Source organism: Caloenas nicobarica, chromosome 19 (genome assembly GCF_036013445.1).
Source record: "Caloenas nicobarica isolate bCalNic1 chromosome 19, bCalNic1.hap1, whole genome shotgun sequence".
Lineage (NCBI taxonomy): Eukaryota > Metazoa > Chordata > Aves > Columbiformes > Columbidae > Caloenas > Caloenas nicobarica.
Window position 1 is genome coordinate 5,728,891 of NC_088263.1, and position 17,867 is coordinate 5,746,757.

General features: G+C 46.2%; 1 protein-coding gene across 1 annotated transcript in view; it reads left to right on the plus strand.

Annotated features, from left to right (window-relative positions):
• COL27A1 (collagen type XXVII alpha 1 chain) overlaps nucleotides 1–17,867 on the plus strand; it is a 147,303-nt gene that overhangs the window by 69,182 nt on the left and 60,254 nt on the right. The window contains exons 17-24 of the mRNA XM_065648239.1: nucleotides 3,557–3,610; nucleotides 4,342–4,395; nucleotides 4,551–4,604; nucleotides 6,574–6,627; nucleotides 6,943–6,996; nucleotides 8,944–8,988; nucleotides 10,255–10,308; nucleotides 11,716–11,760. Coding sequence (XP_065504311.1) covers nucleotides 3,557–3,610; nucleotides 4,342–4,395; nucleotides 4,551–4,604; nucleotides 6,574–6,627; nucleotides 6,943–6,996; nucleotides 8,944–8,988; nucleotides 10,255–10,308; nucleotides 11,716–11,760 — 414 coding nt within the window. The remainder of the gene's footprint in view (nucleotides 1–3,556; nucleotides 3,611–4,341; nucleotides 4,396–4,550; nucleotides 4,605–6,573; nucleotides 6,628–6,942; nucleotides 6,997–8,943; nucleotides 8,989–10,254; nucleotides 10,309–11,715; nucleotides 11,761–17,867) is intronic.

A 17,867-nucleotide genomic window follows, 5' to 3' on the forward strand; every position in this document is an offset into this window, starting at 1 on the left:
TTCTGTGCCACTCTTGGTTTTGTCACATGCTTTTTAATAGAAGCTCATCTTAGGAAGATCTGACTTAAGGAAATCCCACATGTACAAATGTAGAGGCAAGATCTCTGGTTGGGCTTGGGTCATGGGTAGGTCCCTGCCTGGAGCTGAGGGATTGACTTGTGTCGCAGGATCCCTTCTGTAATCTCCCACCAGTCGTGTCACTGTTAGTTTCTGCTACTATTGCTATTTTCAGGCTGTGATATCTTATTTAAAGGCTTTCTCTGGTTACCTACTATTCTTTCTGTCCATTAGATTCTGACTTCATTATAACCCTTCATCGTCTTCTTCAGACAAAACTGTTTCACTGCTACGACCAGAAACATGAGCAACCTTTCTGAATCTTGTATTTATTCTCGATATCTGTCGGTCTGAAAGTTTGCCTCTTGCCATTCTTGAAACGTTTCCAGACCACAGTTGTGTGCAGTCTGCCTCTCCAGAGATCCTTATTCATGGCTTGGTCACCTCCCAAGTGACAGAGTTCCCATCTCTGCTGGCTGTTGAAGATGCAGTTACAGGGAGAATGTAGCTGACTAGTTGAAAATGCCAGTCCAGCCACTGTGCAGCAGCCTGCACGTTGCTGTGGCTCAGGTACCCCCATCCCACTGTACCACTTTGTCAGCATACAAGGTCCCTGAGCTCCTCTGAAGAGCAAATTATTTCAGATTTCCAAGCTGGTGCTGCTTTCCTGCAGAGCCAATGCTCAACCCATACAGCAGAAAACTGTGTTGGAGTCCGGGAGTCCTGTTTACACTCCAGCTCACAAACAGGGCTCAGAAATCTATTGAAAACACATGGTTTTCCATAGGGATTGAGCTGCCCTCTGCCAACTGTCTAAGCATTCATTTGTATGCTTGCGTGGGGGCAGGGAGGGTCGTACCTGCTTTTATACAGAGAAGTGGAATTACTGTATAACCCCGAAATGAAGAGTGGTCTCGAAGACCACGTGGTGTGAGGAGTACAGAGGAAAGTTGGAGGAGGTGGAAATCCCAGCTGGTTGTTCACGTAAGGAGTTGTGTGAATCAGGACATCTGTACCTTGTGAAGGACACGGCTCAGTTAAATACCTCTAGGAGTTTTGCAGCGCTAGCTCCCCTTATATTGCCAAGCAGAAAGTCTTGCAAAAAGATATGTCCACTCGAGCAAAATTAGGTTTTTTGCACAGAGGTCTCCTCTGCGTCCTACAGACAGCAAACCCGCCTTGCTCCTGCAAAGCTGTCACTTCCCTCGTAATCCCCTTTCCATACAGTATCGGGTCCCTGAAGCTGCATTTGTTTTTATAGGTGAAACACGAAACGTAGGCAATATCCCGTGGGCAGATTCTGTTTGTAATTTCAGATTTTACTTCCCTCCCCCTCCTCATGAGCAAAGTCCTTACAGCCCCTTTTCATCATCTTGGCATCACTTCTTTTTTTTTAATAATAAACATTCCTGGCCTCTTTCCTCCTCATTTTTTCCCTCACGTTAAGGACACTCACCCTGAGTCACAGTTCCAGATTGACTGCGCTCAAGGCAGGTGAAAGGGGATGCCCTGGTCCTCATTTTTGGGGTTAAGATATTAATTAATGACCATTGCAGATGGATCATTCATGACATGACATTTTGCTGTGCTATTGCCATAGCATGTGAACATGTTGCATGGACCCCAGCTAAAGATAAGAGATGTGTTTTGTCTTTCCCGCTTCCTTCTTACCCTCTCTAATCCCCGTTTCTCAGTAGGCGTTTCTTAATGTCCAAGTATTTCTTCCAAAACACTAATTCAGTGGCCACTTAAATTGTCTGGGTAGAAAACTGCTAATTTTTTTTTTTTTTTGACCCTCAGCAAAGGTGCTAAAGCCTGCCGATTTCAGTGTTTTAAGCCTTGGACTAGATAAAACAAGTAGAAAATTCAGAGAAGATGAGAGAAATCTGACAATGGCTGGAAATGAGCTGGGTCTCTATTGTATCTAATACTTGGGGTTCATCTGAACTGAAAATGTGTAAATACCCTATTTTTTTTTTCATTTGCTTGCATTGCCCAAAAAAGAAAAAAAGAAAAAAAAAAAGGTGGAAAATAGTTTAGATGCAGCAAAAAGTTAAAGTTGGTTATTTGACTCCAATTAAAATATTTTAGGTTAAAAACCAAATTAATAAAATTCATTTAGCTTTTTTTAAGAGCAACATTCCAATTTCGCTATATAAAAGACTTGTTTTGAAGATGGTTCAGCGAAATGTTCTGGGAACATTTACCAAAATATTTAAGCAAATTTAGCATGAATCCATGAAATGTTTCCATCATTGAATCTGCATAGTTCTTCATTGTCTGTCTTCTGAAAAAGCTGTCTCCAAAAAGTCTTTCCCAACTCAAGCCTTAACCATTCACAATTACATTATCCCCTGCACGTTTCTGAAGTAGTTAGAATTATTTCAGCTCCCTGATAACAAGTGGGTGGGTTTTGTTTGAGTAGAAGATGTCCTCTGTCATCTCTTTGTAGACTTTGGCTCTGTTGCAGGAGTCCATATGTGCTCCATGTGGACTATGTTTAAACATGTAATTCTCTGCTCTCAAATGGTTTGTTTCCTTCCTAGGCAGCCAAGTTTAGAGGGATGTGCTGTGCACGGGACAGAGTTCCTCTCACAGTTATTTCTGTTGGGTCTCGTCAGTGTACCAAGTTTTTATAGCCGTTCCTCCTTTGGCCTTCCAAGTAGAATTTTCCTTTCTCTGCCCCGTCATTGACTCATCCTTTGTTTAAGTAAATCACTAAATAAATGAGGTTGGAAGGGACATCAGGAGGTCAGCTGGTCCTGACAGCAGGGCTGAGAGGCAATACAAGATAACCCAGTACTCCTAAGAAAACCTTCAGGGATGCTTATTTCTAACCAGAGTGTCAGAATCTGTTAGGATGATCCAAAAAGGGGGAGAAAAATAATTTGGCTAGGAAATATTGTCAGTGATGGTGTGCTCAACGATGGGATCCCCATCGCAATGAACACCAACCTACCCCTCCCTGAGAATCTCAGCCTAGATGTTGGCAATGAGATGATACTGAAGAATAACTAGAAGTTACTTTTGTTTTCTTATAGAAGAAGATAGATCTTTGATGCCAGCACTAGGATGCACTCACAGGAGCCCCGAGTATTGTTTTCTTTTCTATAGAGCCTTCTGAGAGAAAAGGTCCATTCATTGAAAACTGAACTAGCTCTTCTGTTCAGCTGAATTTTAACACTTCACCACCTTCACGGTTGCTGTTACCCAGAGGAATGAAGTCTCTCTCCCTGCAGCTTCTATAGAAGCACAATGCTTGGGAATTCATATTTTTCTCTCTCCTGCAGTTTCATTTCTCCCTTTAGAATCAACATTGGGAAATACATACCTTTTTCAGGATTGTCGTTACAGTTAATATGATCTGCGCTTTGCCAGCAGTTCAGTTTTGAATGGAGCTAGTGATGAGGCTTTTGCTGTACGATGCGCTGGTAGCGTCTACCTGGTCGTTTTGGCTGTTGCTGGTGCCTATTTTAACTCTCTGGTGATGTGTATCCAGGGTGATCAGGGAGCAGCAGGTGTTCCAGGAGATATCGGCTTCCAAGGAGACAAGGTAATTGTTTTTCTTTTCTCCATCTTTTTTTTTTTTTTTCCCCTTACATAGCAGTATGTGTGGCCACCAGCTTTCTCAGCTCATCTTAAGCCATGGTGAGCTGGAAGTAGCTGCATCCCGCTGTCAGGTTCCCCTGCTCAGATAATTCTCATTGGGGCACACTGTGCCTTTCTAAAGTTCATGTCAATATATGGATTTCGTTGTTACTCATAATAAAAGCAGTTCTACTGGGGTCTTTCTGTAAAAGGAGCTGTATCTTCATGCAGAAGTTGGAAGCGATGGGTGGCATTGGTGGGGATGGGTGTGAATGTGTGTGGTCCGGCAGCTGCAGACTCAGAGATTTTGCCTGCCCAGTGCAGCAACTCAAACCCCGACCCAGTGAAGCACTTAACACTGTAAATAACTTCTAAGCAAATGACTTTTCCCCTGTGACTACAACATGATACTCACTTCAGCTGGCTAATTCCGTTCTTAGGACTGCGCTGGGGCATATGTGGCTCTGAGCCACGACTAACTGCAACAGCCAGTGTGTTCTTCAGGGCTAAATTCAGCCTGGCTTTAGCAGAAACATCTCACTGACATTAGTGCAACTGTCCCAGCTCCTTGCAGGCTGAGTTTAACCCTTAGAAAGTGCTTCTCTGCTGCAGAAACTGGATCTGGAGCCTGGGGAATTGGTATTTTTTGATACTTCATTGTGTTTTCTGATAAAAGTGTGTGTGTCTCTCTCGCAGGGCAGCCAGGGTTTGCCCGGGGTCCCTGGGTCACGAGGAAAAGCAGGTCCCCTGGTAAGTAACCAAATGTCCTCTGCTTCCTCATGTCCTGTCTGAAGGTTCAGTGCCCAGCTGGAAAGACAACTCAGTGGAGCTGTGCTATTCTAAACAGGAAAGCTGATAGCCAGGAGTCAACTCACTTTTCTGCATTTTTTTTCTGCTTTCTGCAGGGAAAAGTCGGTGACAAAGGTCCAGTTGGGTTTCCAGGACCACCCGGCCCTGAGGTATGTCCCACCACCTCCTTCTCGCGTCTTTCCTTTCTTCAGTAATGTCTGCAGCATCCTTTCTTCAGCAAACCCACACGATAACATCTTTCCCATCTCGTTGTGCCTCTGCAGCAGTAGTTATTCGATGTCTGCAGGTTGCGGCCCCTCTGGGAACCAGCTCTCTGATAAACACCCCTGTGGCATTTAGAGATGTCTATCGCATTTCTCCGTTGGAGGTTTTTAGCTCTCGAGCCACGTACAGACAGGCCCACACAGGGTTTTGATTAGGAGGCATATATGCATATAGCTGTTGCTAATTCATAGCCAAAGCAAGAGCCAAACGCTGCCTCCCATGTGGGCACCCAGCCCCACAGAGAGGGGGCACAGCTGCCATTGCCACCGCTCACCATGAGACCTGAGCTCTGACACAGGTACCAGCCCAAAACCAGTGTGTTCTGTGGTCAGAGCCTTCGCTAATGATGGGCAGATGAATAGCTTTAGGACAGCAGTGCATCAGGGCTCTAGAAAGAGCTTTGCTGTGTTGTAGGATTTACTGTTATTTAATGAATTGAGATCCACTTTTGTTCAAAGTGGGAGATGGGGCGAACTGTCCATCTTGTACCCTCTGACCACCCTGCACTCAGATTTCCTGATCTCCAACTACCATTCCAAGCCTTTTTCTTCCCGTGCAAGCCCTAAATGTAACATCTTGTTCTGTTCTCATTGAGAAAAGTCAGTCCCCAAAGATTGTCTCTAACCTGGCAAGAGCCCCAGACTGTCTCCCAGCCACCAGCCATACTCTGTGGACACTGGTCTTGCTACTCGCCATGTTGTTCTCTGGCCCTTGAAGTTGTTCTCCAGCTGCTTTTGTGGGGCGGAACGCTCATTTCTTGATTCTTGCATCTTTCCGCCTACCCTCCTCTTCTCAGTGTGGGGCTTCATTCTCTTCTTGTGTATGACGGCACATGAGTGGTGATGAGGTAGGGAGGACCAGGATGGGTTCCTGATCTGTTCTGCGTCTCGTGGTTACCTAGTTTTTCCTTCCACTTTTCGTCATAGATATTATGGAGAGTTTTTTCTGTTTTTCCCCCACAAAGCACCATTTCAAGTAGAAAAAGACCCTTACTGCCCTTACCAAAAGAATTCTCACAGTGATACCTTAAATGCAGGATCAGCTTCCCCCAGCTCATTGTCATTTTTCTCCTTCATAAGCAACCAGACAACATCTGTAAGATGCTAGAGAGCCACTTCCAGCACAACTGATGCTCTGTTTTCCCTTCATCAGAGTTCTGGTATTTTGCTGGATCTGGAAGGGCTCTCGGTCGAGTGCTGCCACTTAGTAATCCTTCCTCTTTGTTGCTGTTGGAAATAACCACAGATTTCTTTGTTTCCTCAGCGAAGGGCTGGTGGGTGGAAAGGAGTCGCTGCCTGGCTGAAGGCAGCAGCTAATGAGCATGTCAGCACCTTTCTTAATTCCTCGCCTGCTTCCCTGTGTCGCTGAGCCGTGCAGATCGTTTCTCGGAGCAGTGAGATTACGCCTTGACTCATAAAGATTAATTAAAACCCCAAATTGCCATTTTTAGCTGTGCGATGACAGGGAGGCCCTCACAGCAATAAGTTTTTTAAGAAGATGGACCTAAAGGGAACTGCTGGGAAAGGCTGCTCTTGAATTGAACTGATAGCGCTGCTCATGGTGTCTTGCTTCATTCCCCGTAGAAGCCACATGGTCACCCACACACCATAGAACCACAGAATCGTTTTGCTTGGAAAGGACCTTTTAAGATTATCAAGTCCAACCGTTAACCCAACACTGCCAAGTCCACCTCTAAAGCATGTCCCGAAAAACCTCATCTACGCTTTGTTTAAATGCCTACAGGGATGGTGACTTGACAAATGTCTCGGCCCTTTGCCTTTAATTAAAAATCTCCTCTGAAGCTGGGTGCAAAAGTCCAGCTGTCCCCCCCTGACTATTTCTCATTTTCTTTAGGGCTTCCCAGGTGACATTGGCCCTCCAGGAGAAAATGGTCCTGAAGGCCTGAAGGTGAGTGGAGCAGAGACCGAAGCTCTGTGTGGGGTGGGAAGCAGCCAGGGAAAGCAAAGTAGTGGGAAGGGGGGAGAGAGAAAGGCCTGGAGATTCCTAAAGATTGTCCTGGCCAGCCTTTCAGCTCGGTCTGTTTGGCTTGAGGTCCCTCCAAGTGCAGGGTTTTCTTTTTTTCTTTTTTCTTTTTTTTTTTTCTGTAACAAAATTGACATTGGATGATGTCCCGTGGCTGTGAAAGAGACTTTCTTATTTTAATTGCCCTTCTGAGCTTATGTTTCTATTTTCTGAGTATCTTTTCCTTTGGCACTTTCTCAGGGAAAGCCAGGAGCACGAGGTATACCTGGGCCAAGAGGACTGCCTGGACAAGAGGTGAGTGTCCTCAAACCAAAAGCAGATTAGGTTTAAAGAATAACATTGAATTTTGAAGATTAATGCATGCTGAAATGGTGCCTGCAACTTGAAGTCCTCCTGTCCCTCTGAATCTGGAAGCAGATGCTTATTTGTATTCAGTGATCAGAGACCCGCAGAAGAGGAGTTTCCACAAAGTTGCAGTCCTGTTGTCTTTGCTTCCAGTCGCTGCTGGCATCTGCTGACCCTAAACTCTGCATTGGCTTTTGTTTTAAAGTCTGTTCCCCCACACGCATCTAGAACAGGTGTTAGTGCCCTTTTCCCCGCACACCCCCTTGCCCAGGCATGCCCTGACCTGGCTTTTGCTTTTTGCCTCCTTTAAGTGTGTTTTCTTTCAGCTGCGAGACCTGCAGGCTCCACTTTCTCACACAGAGCAGTACCCTTTTGTAAAAAGAGCAGATAAATTTAAATTGCTCTCCTGCAAATAATCGTTCGCCCCAGCATCCCAGAGCTCACAGCTTTCACTTATCACGTCACGGAAAACTTGAAGCTTCATCCCACTCGGAGTCACTGAAAAGGGACAATTGTCATTGATTTACTTGTCCCGGAGCTGCAAAGGAGCAGCAGCAGAAGGCCTGAGTGCCCTGTTCATCCTCTTGTAACTCCAGTGACTTCAGTGGAGTTTCTTCTCATATAGGCCAGCGTGAGCTGTTTGCCCAGAGTCATGAGACATTGTGCAAATAATACCTCACGCACGCATGGGCAGATCGGTCTAATAGCACTAATAATTCTTAACTTTTTCTGGGAACTCTTTTGCTTGCTCTCTGAATGGGATTAATGCAAATTAACTCATTTATTTGCACTGAAATAGGAAAAAAAAGTATTCTAGGCAATTTACAAATGGAATTGAAGCCCTGCATTCCAGGTTCAGGCAGGCATGACCAAGCTGCCTTCAATTTACTCTAGTTAGTGAGTGTAAAAGTAAGACTGAAGACACGGACATGGAGTTGGACGTCAGCTGTGCTGAAGGACTTTGAATGTGCACGAGCCCACACCACGGTGACTTTACCGTTGCTTTTACCCAAGGCGGTAGGTCACGGCTGTGAATTACATCTTTTTTAGAAACGTGGCATATCGTGGGTGGTTTGTCTGAGCCCATTTTGCTGGGTTCCTGACTTCCAGCCCCATCTCCAGCTCGTGTCACTTCATTACCATGGCTGACCACCTACATGAGAACAACCAGAGCTGTGGCTGCCAAGGGAGCTTTTAATTTCTCTCTTGGCAGTTGGTTTTAGACACTTGAGATAATTTTTGTGAGGCTTAATTGAAGGTCTCCTAGAAACCGTAGATCTGATCCTATCACATTAGAAATTGGTGTAGAGCCAAGGGAGAGGACTGAGTCCAATTGCTGTGTGAGGTTTTGAGATAGCTCCATCCTGCAGCACGTGTAGTCCCATTGCAAAGCAAAAGGGAAACCTTCATACGGTCGCCAAATGGTTCTGTGGGAAATTTTGCAACATCCATTTTGGGGGGGGGGGGCGCGGAAAAAAAGAAAGAAGAAAGAAAAAAAGAAAGAGAGTAGAGAGCTCTACAGCATTTGTATCTCTGCCAAATCGAATGAGGCAGAGTCCTGTGAGCATGTCCAGGGTACCCCGTGGGCCAAATCCAACCCATGATAGGCACACTCAACTGGTGTTGACCTTGGTCAACGTTTGGATGGCCTTTACTGGCAGGACTTGACTTTAGATTTTTTTTTTTTTCCTGAGATGGGAAAGGGAGGTGAGAAACCTCAGAGATGCTGAGCTGCCTGCTCTAAGATTCAGAAGGACTCGGTTGTTAAAATGTGGCAGTTGAGCACACAGCCTGTGTTTAACTGCTGCTCATACTGCAGGCCTTTCATTCTTGCTACATGGTGAGTCCAAAGTTTGTCACTACTTTGCACTTTATTTTAATTTCTTTTCACCTCAGGGAGATGAAGGACCCATAGGACCACCAGGAGTCCCTGGTCCAGAGGTAGGTGTCAGTCATTTACTCAGTTACTGTCAGCTCTGTTGACCTTGCAATGCAATTGTAGTTAAATTAACATAAAGCTTCAAACCTCCTGGTTTTGAAAGTCATCTGCCCTTCTAAGAAATATTGTGTTGTCCAGGGCTTGGTCCAACTGCTTGAGCCAGGATGGCTGAAAGTCAAGGAAGTGTCTTGCACAGGGTGTTGAGTGGGGCTCTAATTTTATAACTTGCTTAAAGTCTCAGACCTTGAAAAACCCTCTAACATTTAAATAGTTCATCCTCAAGATAAACCACATTGACTGGAAACCATCTCTGTAACCAGTCCTGATGTTTCTTCCATGATTTATAATATTTTTCAATGAGTAGAGACAAAAGCAAGATAAAAGACCAGACAGTCAGAGTCCTTTTTGACCTCTACATCACCCTGAACACAGTGATATATCACTGAAACACGGTTAGAAGAAGCAAAAAGAATATTATATCTGTGAGCTTGCCAGTTCAGGGTTTTGTAATGGTTCTGTATATAATTATCATTGCAGAATAGTAAAATATCTTGAAAATTGGTAACTGTGCTGGAGCTTCTAGGTGGGTCAGAAAATAAATGTTTTATCTTGCATTTCCTCTACTATTCTGGTAGCCACTTTTATTCCTTTCTGGAGCAACATAATAAATCCAGCTACTCCAGTGCCAAAGACAGCACCAGAAGTGTTCTTCTATTTGAAGGGAAGGCTTAACAAAAACCATCTTGGTCTGCAGGTTTATTTCTGCTTTTCTGGGCTGTAGCTGTGAATGTCAGCCTGTAAGGCCAGTCCTGCTCCCAAATTCTCTCTGGATGCCAGGGATGGAGCCCATAAGAAGCTTATATGGCCAACACTAGGGAAGCACCATCTTTGAATGCTCAGGCTGCTGGTGTCCTTGCTGGCATTGCTAGAAGAAAACTGCTGGAAGCAGAATAAATCCAGCTGAATGCAGCACATGATCAACTAAAGGGCAGCAACAAAGCTCTTATAGTCCATGCATAATGTTTCTGATGTGATGTTTTAGCAATGGAATTGAGCTGGAGGGTCAGAAATGGGCTGAACCTTGGAGTAGCTATCTGGGCACATCAAACGTGGTGTCACTCGAGGCACGGAGCTTTCCTCTTGTGCTGCCTGGGCCTCTGTAAGGACTGCGCCACCTCTAGCACCCGGAATTCGTGGGGACTGTTGCTTGTAAGCTGCACCACACAGGTTCACAGACACGCTGTTTATTATTCTTACATGTATTTCAGGGTCGATCTGGCCGGAAGGGATTTCCAGGAAGACCTGGTCCTGATGGTCCCAAGGTGAGGAAAGAGTTTGTTCATGATCAGAGAAGCAGTGGATGAAAGGGAGGAAAGGAAGAGGGAAGTATCTTTTCTCAGCTTTACCATGCTCCCAGCCTAGGGTGTTCGTTCCAGAGAGGACAAGTGGAACTGAGGATTTCTTATTTTCTCTGAATTGTAGAGTCTCTGCTTCTGCTTGGTTTCTTCAGCAAAAAGAACGATGGTGCATTTTTTAAGCCATGTGCTTTGTTATAAACAAGTGTGGTCCTCCTTTCATATTAACCAACCCCCTCCCATCATCTCATCTTATTTTCCATTGCTTCTCCACGATTTTGTTCTAAAACAATGCACATCGTTCCTATCTCTGCTGCCTAATTAGCAGCAGGAGCCATCCAAGGGCAGTCCGCTCCACAAACCCACCCTCAAAAGGAAAGAGAAAACCCAATAAAAGCAACCTCTTCAAACAGTAAATAGCAAAAATGTGGTCTGGCAGCACATCTGGAGTATCTGCCTACTGAGCAAATACAGCTGCCGTCACCCGGAGGCAATACCAGTTAGCGGTGAGCCTGCCCTCGGGATGGCCTGTCCACAGCTGCCCTTATCCCCAGTGAGCCTGAAATTCTCCCCTTCCTCCTGCTTTTCTCTTCACCCCTCATTTTTCTCATTCTCTGAATTTCCCTCACCCTGCACTGTGATTTAGCTCGTGTGGGTTCTTTCTGTGGTTCTCATGTGGACGTTACGTGTGACAGTAACATGCCGATGTTTGAGATTTTGCGAGAGCAGAATCAGGCTGCATCATTGCCTGGGAATATTTGGGTTGTCTTTTATTCTTGTGACACTTCCACTAGCAGGTGAATTGTCTTGGGTCCCTTCTCCTCTGTCATTCAGGAACTACACCTCCCCTTGGTGTCTGCACTCTTGCTTTCCTTTGGTGCTCTCCAAATCCTTTGGTTAATCAATGTCCATTCCTACTCTTTCCCTGCTGATGACGTGTTTCTGTCTTCATCTGTCTGTCTTACTCTGTCTTTCAGATTAAAATATTGTGGGTTAGAAACACCCCAACCTCAGGAGCATCCCTGATGAGAGCTCGTGCCTTATTAAACAAAGGGATAATGCCACCACAAAGTTGACAGCTTATGTTTCAATGTCCAAATTTGGTTTTGTGAAGGTTATTTTGCTGCAGCAGGACCAGCTGCTTTTGGGGCATTTCACTCTAGAACAAGTGTTTGCTCCATGTTCATGTCAGCTGTGTTGCTTGCTTTGGATTACCTTTTAAGTCACAGTGTGTTTTGTAAGATGATGTTTCTTACAGTTTTTCCACAATTTACACACAGCAGCCCAGATCATGGGTGTACAAAGAATTGTGTTGTGCTGAGGGTCTGACTGGGAGCACCAAGTAACCTGTGTGCCTTGTCTCCTGTCCTGCAGGGTGAGCCTGGAAACCACGGCCGACCAGGGAAAGTTGGTGAGCAGGTAAACTCTTTGTTTTCTGTGTCTGTTTGACGATCTCCTCTGTAAAATGCCTCCTAGGTGACCAGAGGGCAGGCAGAGGATAGTGGCCAGGGCTCGTGGCCACTTCAAGCCTGTCCATTGTCCTGGTGCTCCAGCTGGGATGCTCTTAGTCTGGCTGAAGCTCTTGGGGACCATCACAGGCAGTGACCATGGTATCTGTTTTAAACTGGAGGTTTTTCCATAGGCAGAGTGCTCCGAGGCAGTCACAGTTCAGGTGATGTGCTGGCAGTGCTGGCAGCAGTGCAGCACTTATGGCCAGCTTGGTTGGCAAAGAGATTACACATTTCTGTGTATTGCTCTCATCCCTAAAAGGGCAATTTTCAGGCTTTGCCTACGTAGGTTTTAAGGGTAGGATCCTCCGCTTTGGGCACTATGCTGCTTTGACTCCCACTGGATTTGTGTGGAGCAAAGGAGACAGGAACTGAAGAAACTGGACCCTGTGGAAGAGAGGCACTGAGCTGTATTGTGTCGTACTGCAAGAGAGAATGTTCTGCTGAGGTAACAGGGGACATGCATCATCCCTGAAGGCTTCAGGGGAACCACAGGCATCAAGAAAAAAGAAACAATTGTTCCCATGTCTCTGTGATTGAAACCAACCAACTTCTCCACCACCAGCCCTGAAATTGCAGCCGCGGAGCCTCCAACATGCTCTGTGTGTTCCTATGTGACCACACCAAGCTGGCAGCAGCAGCTGGCCCTGGCAAAGAGGGTGTTGCTTCTCAGCATAGCTTTCCTCCCCAGCACTTTCCTTGCTGAATGGTCAGCAAGTTTGGTTTGGTTTAGTTTGGTTTGGTTTGGTTTAGCTCACCAGCCTCTCTGGCTCTTCTTTCCTCTGTGTGCAACAGGTGGATGTCGCTTCTTCCGTGATTTTTCTGACCAAACAGGTCCAAAAAAACAAGGTGGATCCTCTTCAGCACCAGCAATCTGATGAGTCTCAGTATTCATCAAGGATATTTATTTTGTATTTGGAAATTAGAGCCACTTCTATATTGTGGTTAACAATTTACTCCATGAAGGGCAACAACTGAAGAAGCAAACTTGTTCCACACATCTGAGTTCTAACTGCAGCTCTATCAGATTCTGCACAATCTCAGGCAGTGCTTTCCAGTGCTCCATGCCTCAGTTTCCCTTCTGTGGAAGGTGTAAAACAGCTCTGAACAGTGCTTAGCGCAATGCCTCCTGTTCTCAGGTGACACCTATGGAGACTGTTGTATTACAGTTAAAATGAATATTTAGAAGTGCTTTGTGATCTGTAACAAGATGTTGCCCTTGAAGGACAAAACATCATTAGGATTATTATTCTTTAACGTCCCTCAGGACTGACCTTGGATGAAAACTGTAGGCACTGTTCACCAAAAAGAAAACACAGCTGGCCTCCGCTGACACGGAACCCAGCGCAGTGGTATGAAAGCTGCCTGTATTATTCTTAGTCAATTAGTCTCTGTCCAGAAATATCACCCAGAAAGAATTTCCATTTCCGTACCAGTCAAGTCATTAGAACAAAAATGTCGCACCAGATTAGTGAGAAATAACCTCCTTTCCCATCACACCTTGGCTGAACAACGCTGGAGTGTTGGCTTTTCATTCCTCCCTCCACCTCAGCTTCAGCACTTGGTGTTGGGGCTGGGTTGGTTTTTTTGCAGAGCTCTGAGAGTTTGGGCTACCAAGGCACTAAAAGACACCTTCACCTCACCCCTGTGTTCTATCGTGGAGGCCTCGATGTTTTCTGTTACATAGGCACAAGAGGAGTCGTGAAACTTCTCCAGCTTGTCTCCATATGGGTTCCCTCTGAGTGGAAACCTCAGTATAACAGCATGAGAAAAGATGAGCCATCCATCTCATTGGAGCCCTCTTCCCTTTCTTAGGGACATCTGTTTAGGCAAACATGGGAGTTTCTGTAAGACTTCCAGTGACACTTGAGCTCTCATTGGAAAAATAAGGTTTTAAGCCACAAGGCAGTCCCTGATGTGTTGTTTTTCCATTGCAAGGACACTGACTCGGGAAGTTCATTCATAAGATGCTTGTTGTCTTCATGTGCTGGAAGGACTCCAGCTGCTGGGCTCCCCCGTACCCTGGAAATGTGTGATTTAACCCTTCCTTGCCAGTAGATGGAGGCAGAAGAATATGAAGAAGAACATGGGGCCTCTGGCCCAGGCCACCAGTCTTCCTATTCCAGAGCTGGGAATGCAGAGCAGGAGGATGTCACCAAAATGTCCATGTTGAAGTTCAGACAGCTCTGCGGGAGCAGTAGCACCCTGCAGCAGACAGGATAGCAAACTGTGGAATGGCAAGCCCATGGACCCCCTGGCTCTGTTCTAGAAACTGAAAATATCAGTGCTAGAAGAGGCTAAGGCTGATCTACGTCCTTAATAGGAATGAGGAGGTCCTGTCATGGCAGGAACAGCTTTTTGAATCCCTCTTGCTGTCCCAGAAGTGACAGGCCTGTTCACTCGCAGGGTGATGACGGGGTCAGCCACGCACCCATCGCACCGTGCTGGGGTGGGCAGTCGCTCCACAGCCCTTTGAGGGCATCTCTTCCCTCAAGGGAGAAGCATGTTGTCCCAATATCAGACACTATTCTAAAATAATTTGCCAAAGGAAACCAATGCCACCGGTTATCTCCCTACTATATTTTCCTTGTGGTGTTCTCACAAAGGAGGGATGTGCTGTGGTGTCAGTTTTGCAGGTGGAGTCTGAAACCTGGAGACGCGGATTGACTCAATTGTGGTCAGATGTGTCACCAATAACTGAGCAGGGAATTGCACCGGCATTTCCCATGTCTTACAGCAGCAGCACCTTTCCCAATGCATTTACCTTCCCCTCCAGAGCATCTTTCTGAGCTCCAGATCTCTCGTTCAGGGCTTTACTTTCCATCCCTTGCTCCCCCAAGAGCAGTGGGAACCCAACACAGCCACAGGCTCCGGTGCACAGGGGGTTAAACCCCATGGTTTTTCTTTGCGGGTCAGAGCGTCCTCCCTTTAAACTGTGATATTTACTGTTTTACTTTCCCTTTCTTTCATCTGAATGGGAGGATTGTGCATTTACTCCCTCCCCATCCTTTGTCCCTGGTTTGTTTTGTTTTGAGTGCTAGCGAACCAGTAACACAGAAAGGCCATGATCGGTTCCTGCTGGGAGCGACTGGCGGTCCCGTCCCTGGGAGACCCTGCTCATGCTGGGCTCGCCTTTCGGTTGTTTCTCTCAAATGGGCTATGATTTATGCAAGGCTTCATTGCTGACTTGCTCTCTGTTGATGCAGCCAAGAGGGGGGGGCTTAATTATGACAGGGCCGGACAATAAATGGGGAAAGCCAGACAGGAGTTAGGAATTACAACCCACCAGTCCCCCCCTTTTCCTTCCCCTCAAGCCCCCAGCAACTTTTTAACAATCTCCATCCTTTTTCCGCCATGCCCTTGGCTGGAGAGCAGAGCAGACTGAATCATGAGCGACATGCTGAACTCCCTGTCTAATATAAATGTTTTACATTCTTTCCTGTATACTGTGGCCCTTTATCCAGGCAGCGACCGCTGCTGGGACTTCACGTGCATCATTACACACACTGCCTGGAGTCATGTTTGATGCGGGGCTTCTTGTCAACCCTGAGAACATGGGAAAATATGTTACACCGCAGCCATTTTAGTGTAATGGCCACAATCCATTCCGCTTTGATTTAATATTTGCCACTGGTGGCTTTTCTGCTGCTTAAAACCTACATTTTTTGCTGCTTGTGTTCCCTTTAGCGTCTGTCCCATTTTGGCTGGTGAAGAATACTGTTACCCAATCTCCCCTAGTTGTTTCATATACTCCCAATAATTTACTGAGATTTATTTTGCCTAGACATAGTTATCTCCATTTGTGTCTGTTTGCAGACACAGCAACGTTAGTTCATTTAGCCCAGAGCAGACGGTGTTGGCTGCAAATGCTCCAGAGCTCCTGTGCTGGAAGTCGGGCACATGGCAGGGTCCCTGCTCTGCATCTCGCTTTGGTCTCTGTTCTACCATGGTCACACCACGAGATGCTCCTCTTGCTGAGGACATGGGGAGCAGTGACATCTTCCCTTGAGCAGTAAAACGATGTACCAGGGCAGACAGAATTTCCCCTGGTTTGGGTTGTTTGCCTCTACCCTGCTTGCACTGGCAGTGCCAGCAGGTTTCTGCACAAGCTGTGACAACAAATGACACGTGTGACAACGAAAAGGGGTCTCAGGGGGGCGTTGGGTTTTGGGGGCTGCTTGGCAAGTTGCGATCCATGCTCTGCAAACCATCCGTAGAGCAACACCAGGTTGGCTGGGAAGCACAACCTGTCTACCTTGCTTCATGACCCAGATTCCTTAGAGACTTTTTAGAATCATGGAATCATTCTGGTTGGAAAAGACCTTTAAGGTCATCGAGTCCAACCCTTAACCTAACACTGTCAAGTCTGCCTCTAACCCGCGTCCCTAAGAACCTCATCTGTGTATCTTTTAAACCCCTGATTGGGACCGGATGCTGCTGTGGACACTGTATCAGAAGATTAACATTCAAGCCTGGGTTTGCACATGCAATACCCCTCAGAAGTCTTTTTGAAACAGTCTTATTCTGAATGGTAACAACATCTGCTGCAAGAGCAGGGATCTCTCTTCTTCTGCAGGGACTGACCTAAGTAACCCAGAAACATCTTCAGGAGAGCATCTTCCCAGGGAGAGAGAGTTCTGCGGTTCTTCTGAGAAATTGGAAGCGAAAGAACAGATTTATTCTTTCTTGCTTTATTATCTTATTTTTGCCTAGCAAAGCATTTCCTGGTTTTATCTCATTGCTTTGCTATTCTCTCTTCTGCCTTAAGATTTGCCTTTTTCGTGGCCTTGGGCTACTGGAAAACTTCAGTAACTGGATACAGTTATCAGCTATGCATCTGCACTTGTGTCTGATTGAAAGGATAATTGATTCAGTGGTTTTCAGCGATGCCACCCAGTGGCAACCTTGCATATGCAAATACTGCAAATTTGCCTGCTCTCCCTTTGGTTCCTGCTTTGGACAACCTGCTCCGAGTCCAGCACTTTGCTCCCGTGTGTCTTGTCCACTCAGCCCAGCCCCAAGGGCACGTTTGTGCACTGGAAATGCATCAGCTTCGGGCACAGCAAAGACTGTTTCAGTGCTGATGTCAGAAGGACTGGTGACAGTGAGCACCTGGTGGAATAGTAGAGCTTTCCTGGTAGTAGCTGTGGTCTTGTGGTTAATCAGTATTTCCACTGTGGCACAGTGACCTGCTGGTCTCCCGGGGCCTCATCTCTGGAGGAATTTCTAATGTGAGCATCTAACTCCAGGCTCCGACATACCCACTGAGCTCTTAGCTTTCTCTCCTGAGTTTTTCCCAAACACTTTTTACCTGGATGCTGCTCCCGTGTCAGAGTGTGACAAGGGCTCTATGACTCCTGAACAGACAGTGTGGCTGCTCTATGCAAGAGGCGAATCCAGCTGAGCATCCGAGTGAGAGGTGCTTCTGTTGAGCCCTTCAGCATTCCTCGGTGAGGAGCTCCTGTCTCCAGTGATGTTCAAAGGATGGCATTTGGTTGCACCACGTCAGAACATTAATGCTTGAAGTCTCTTCATGCTTGGAGTAATTGTCAGAAACTATTCCCTCTAAAAGTCATTGGAGAGTGACCCACATTGTGTTTTATGTCTCTGAATGGATCTGTTGAGCCTCACACACAGGAATAGCAGTACGACTGGTTATTTTGTGCTAGAGCTTTACATTGTGAGTGTGACTTCATGGAAGGAAGCTTTTGGTGGCAGGAGAAATTGTACAACCTGTGAGCAGCTGCTCTCTGGGTGCTGGATGCCCCTCTGTATCTGGTATCATTTCCACTGTCAGTGCACAGACGTGAACAGAACCACAGCGATGCTCACGCTGCAGAATGCACCTCGAAGAACTGCATATGTGTCAGGCCAGCTGAGAGCCAAGAAAGCAAAGAAGCAGGAGTACAGAGAGGAAACTTTTGCTTCTTTTCCCACTGTTTCCCAAGAAAGGAGATTTCAGGTTGAAAAGCTCACCCTTTTCTGAGACCACACTCCAGAAGTTGCCTTGCTCTAGAG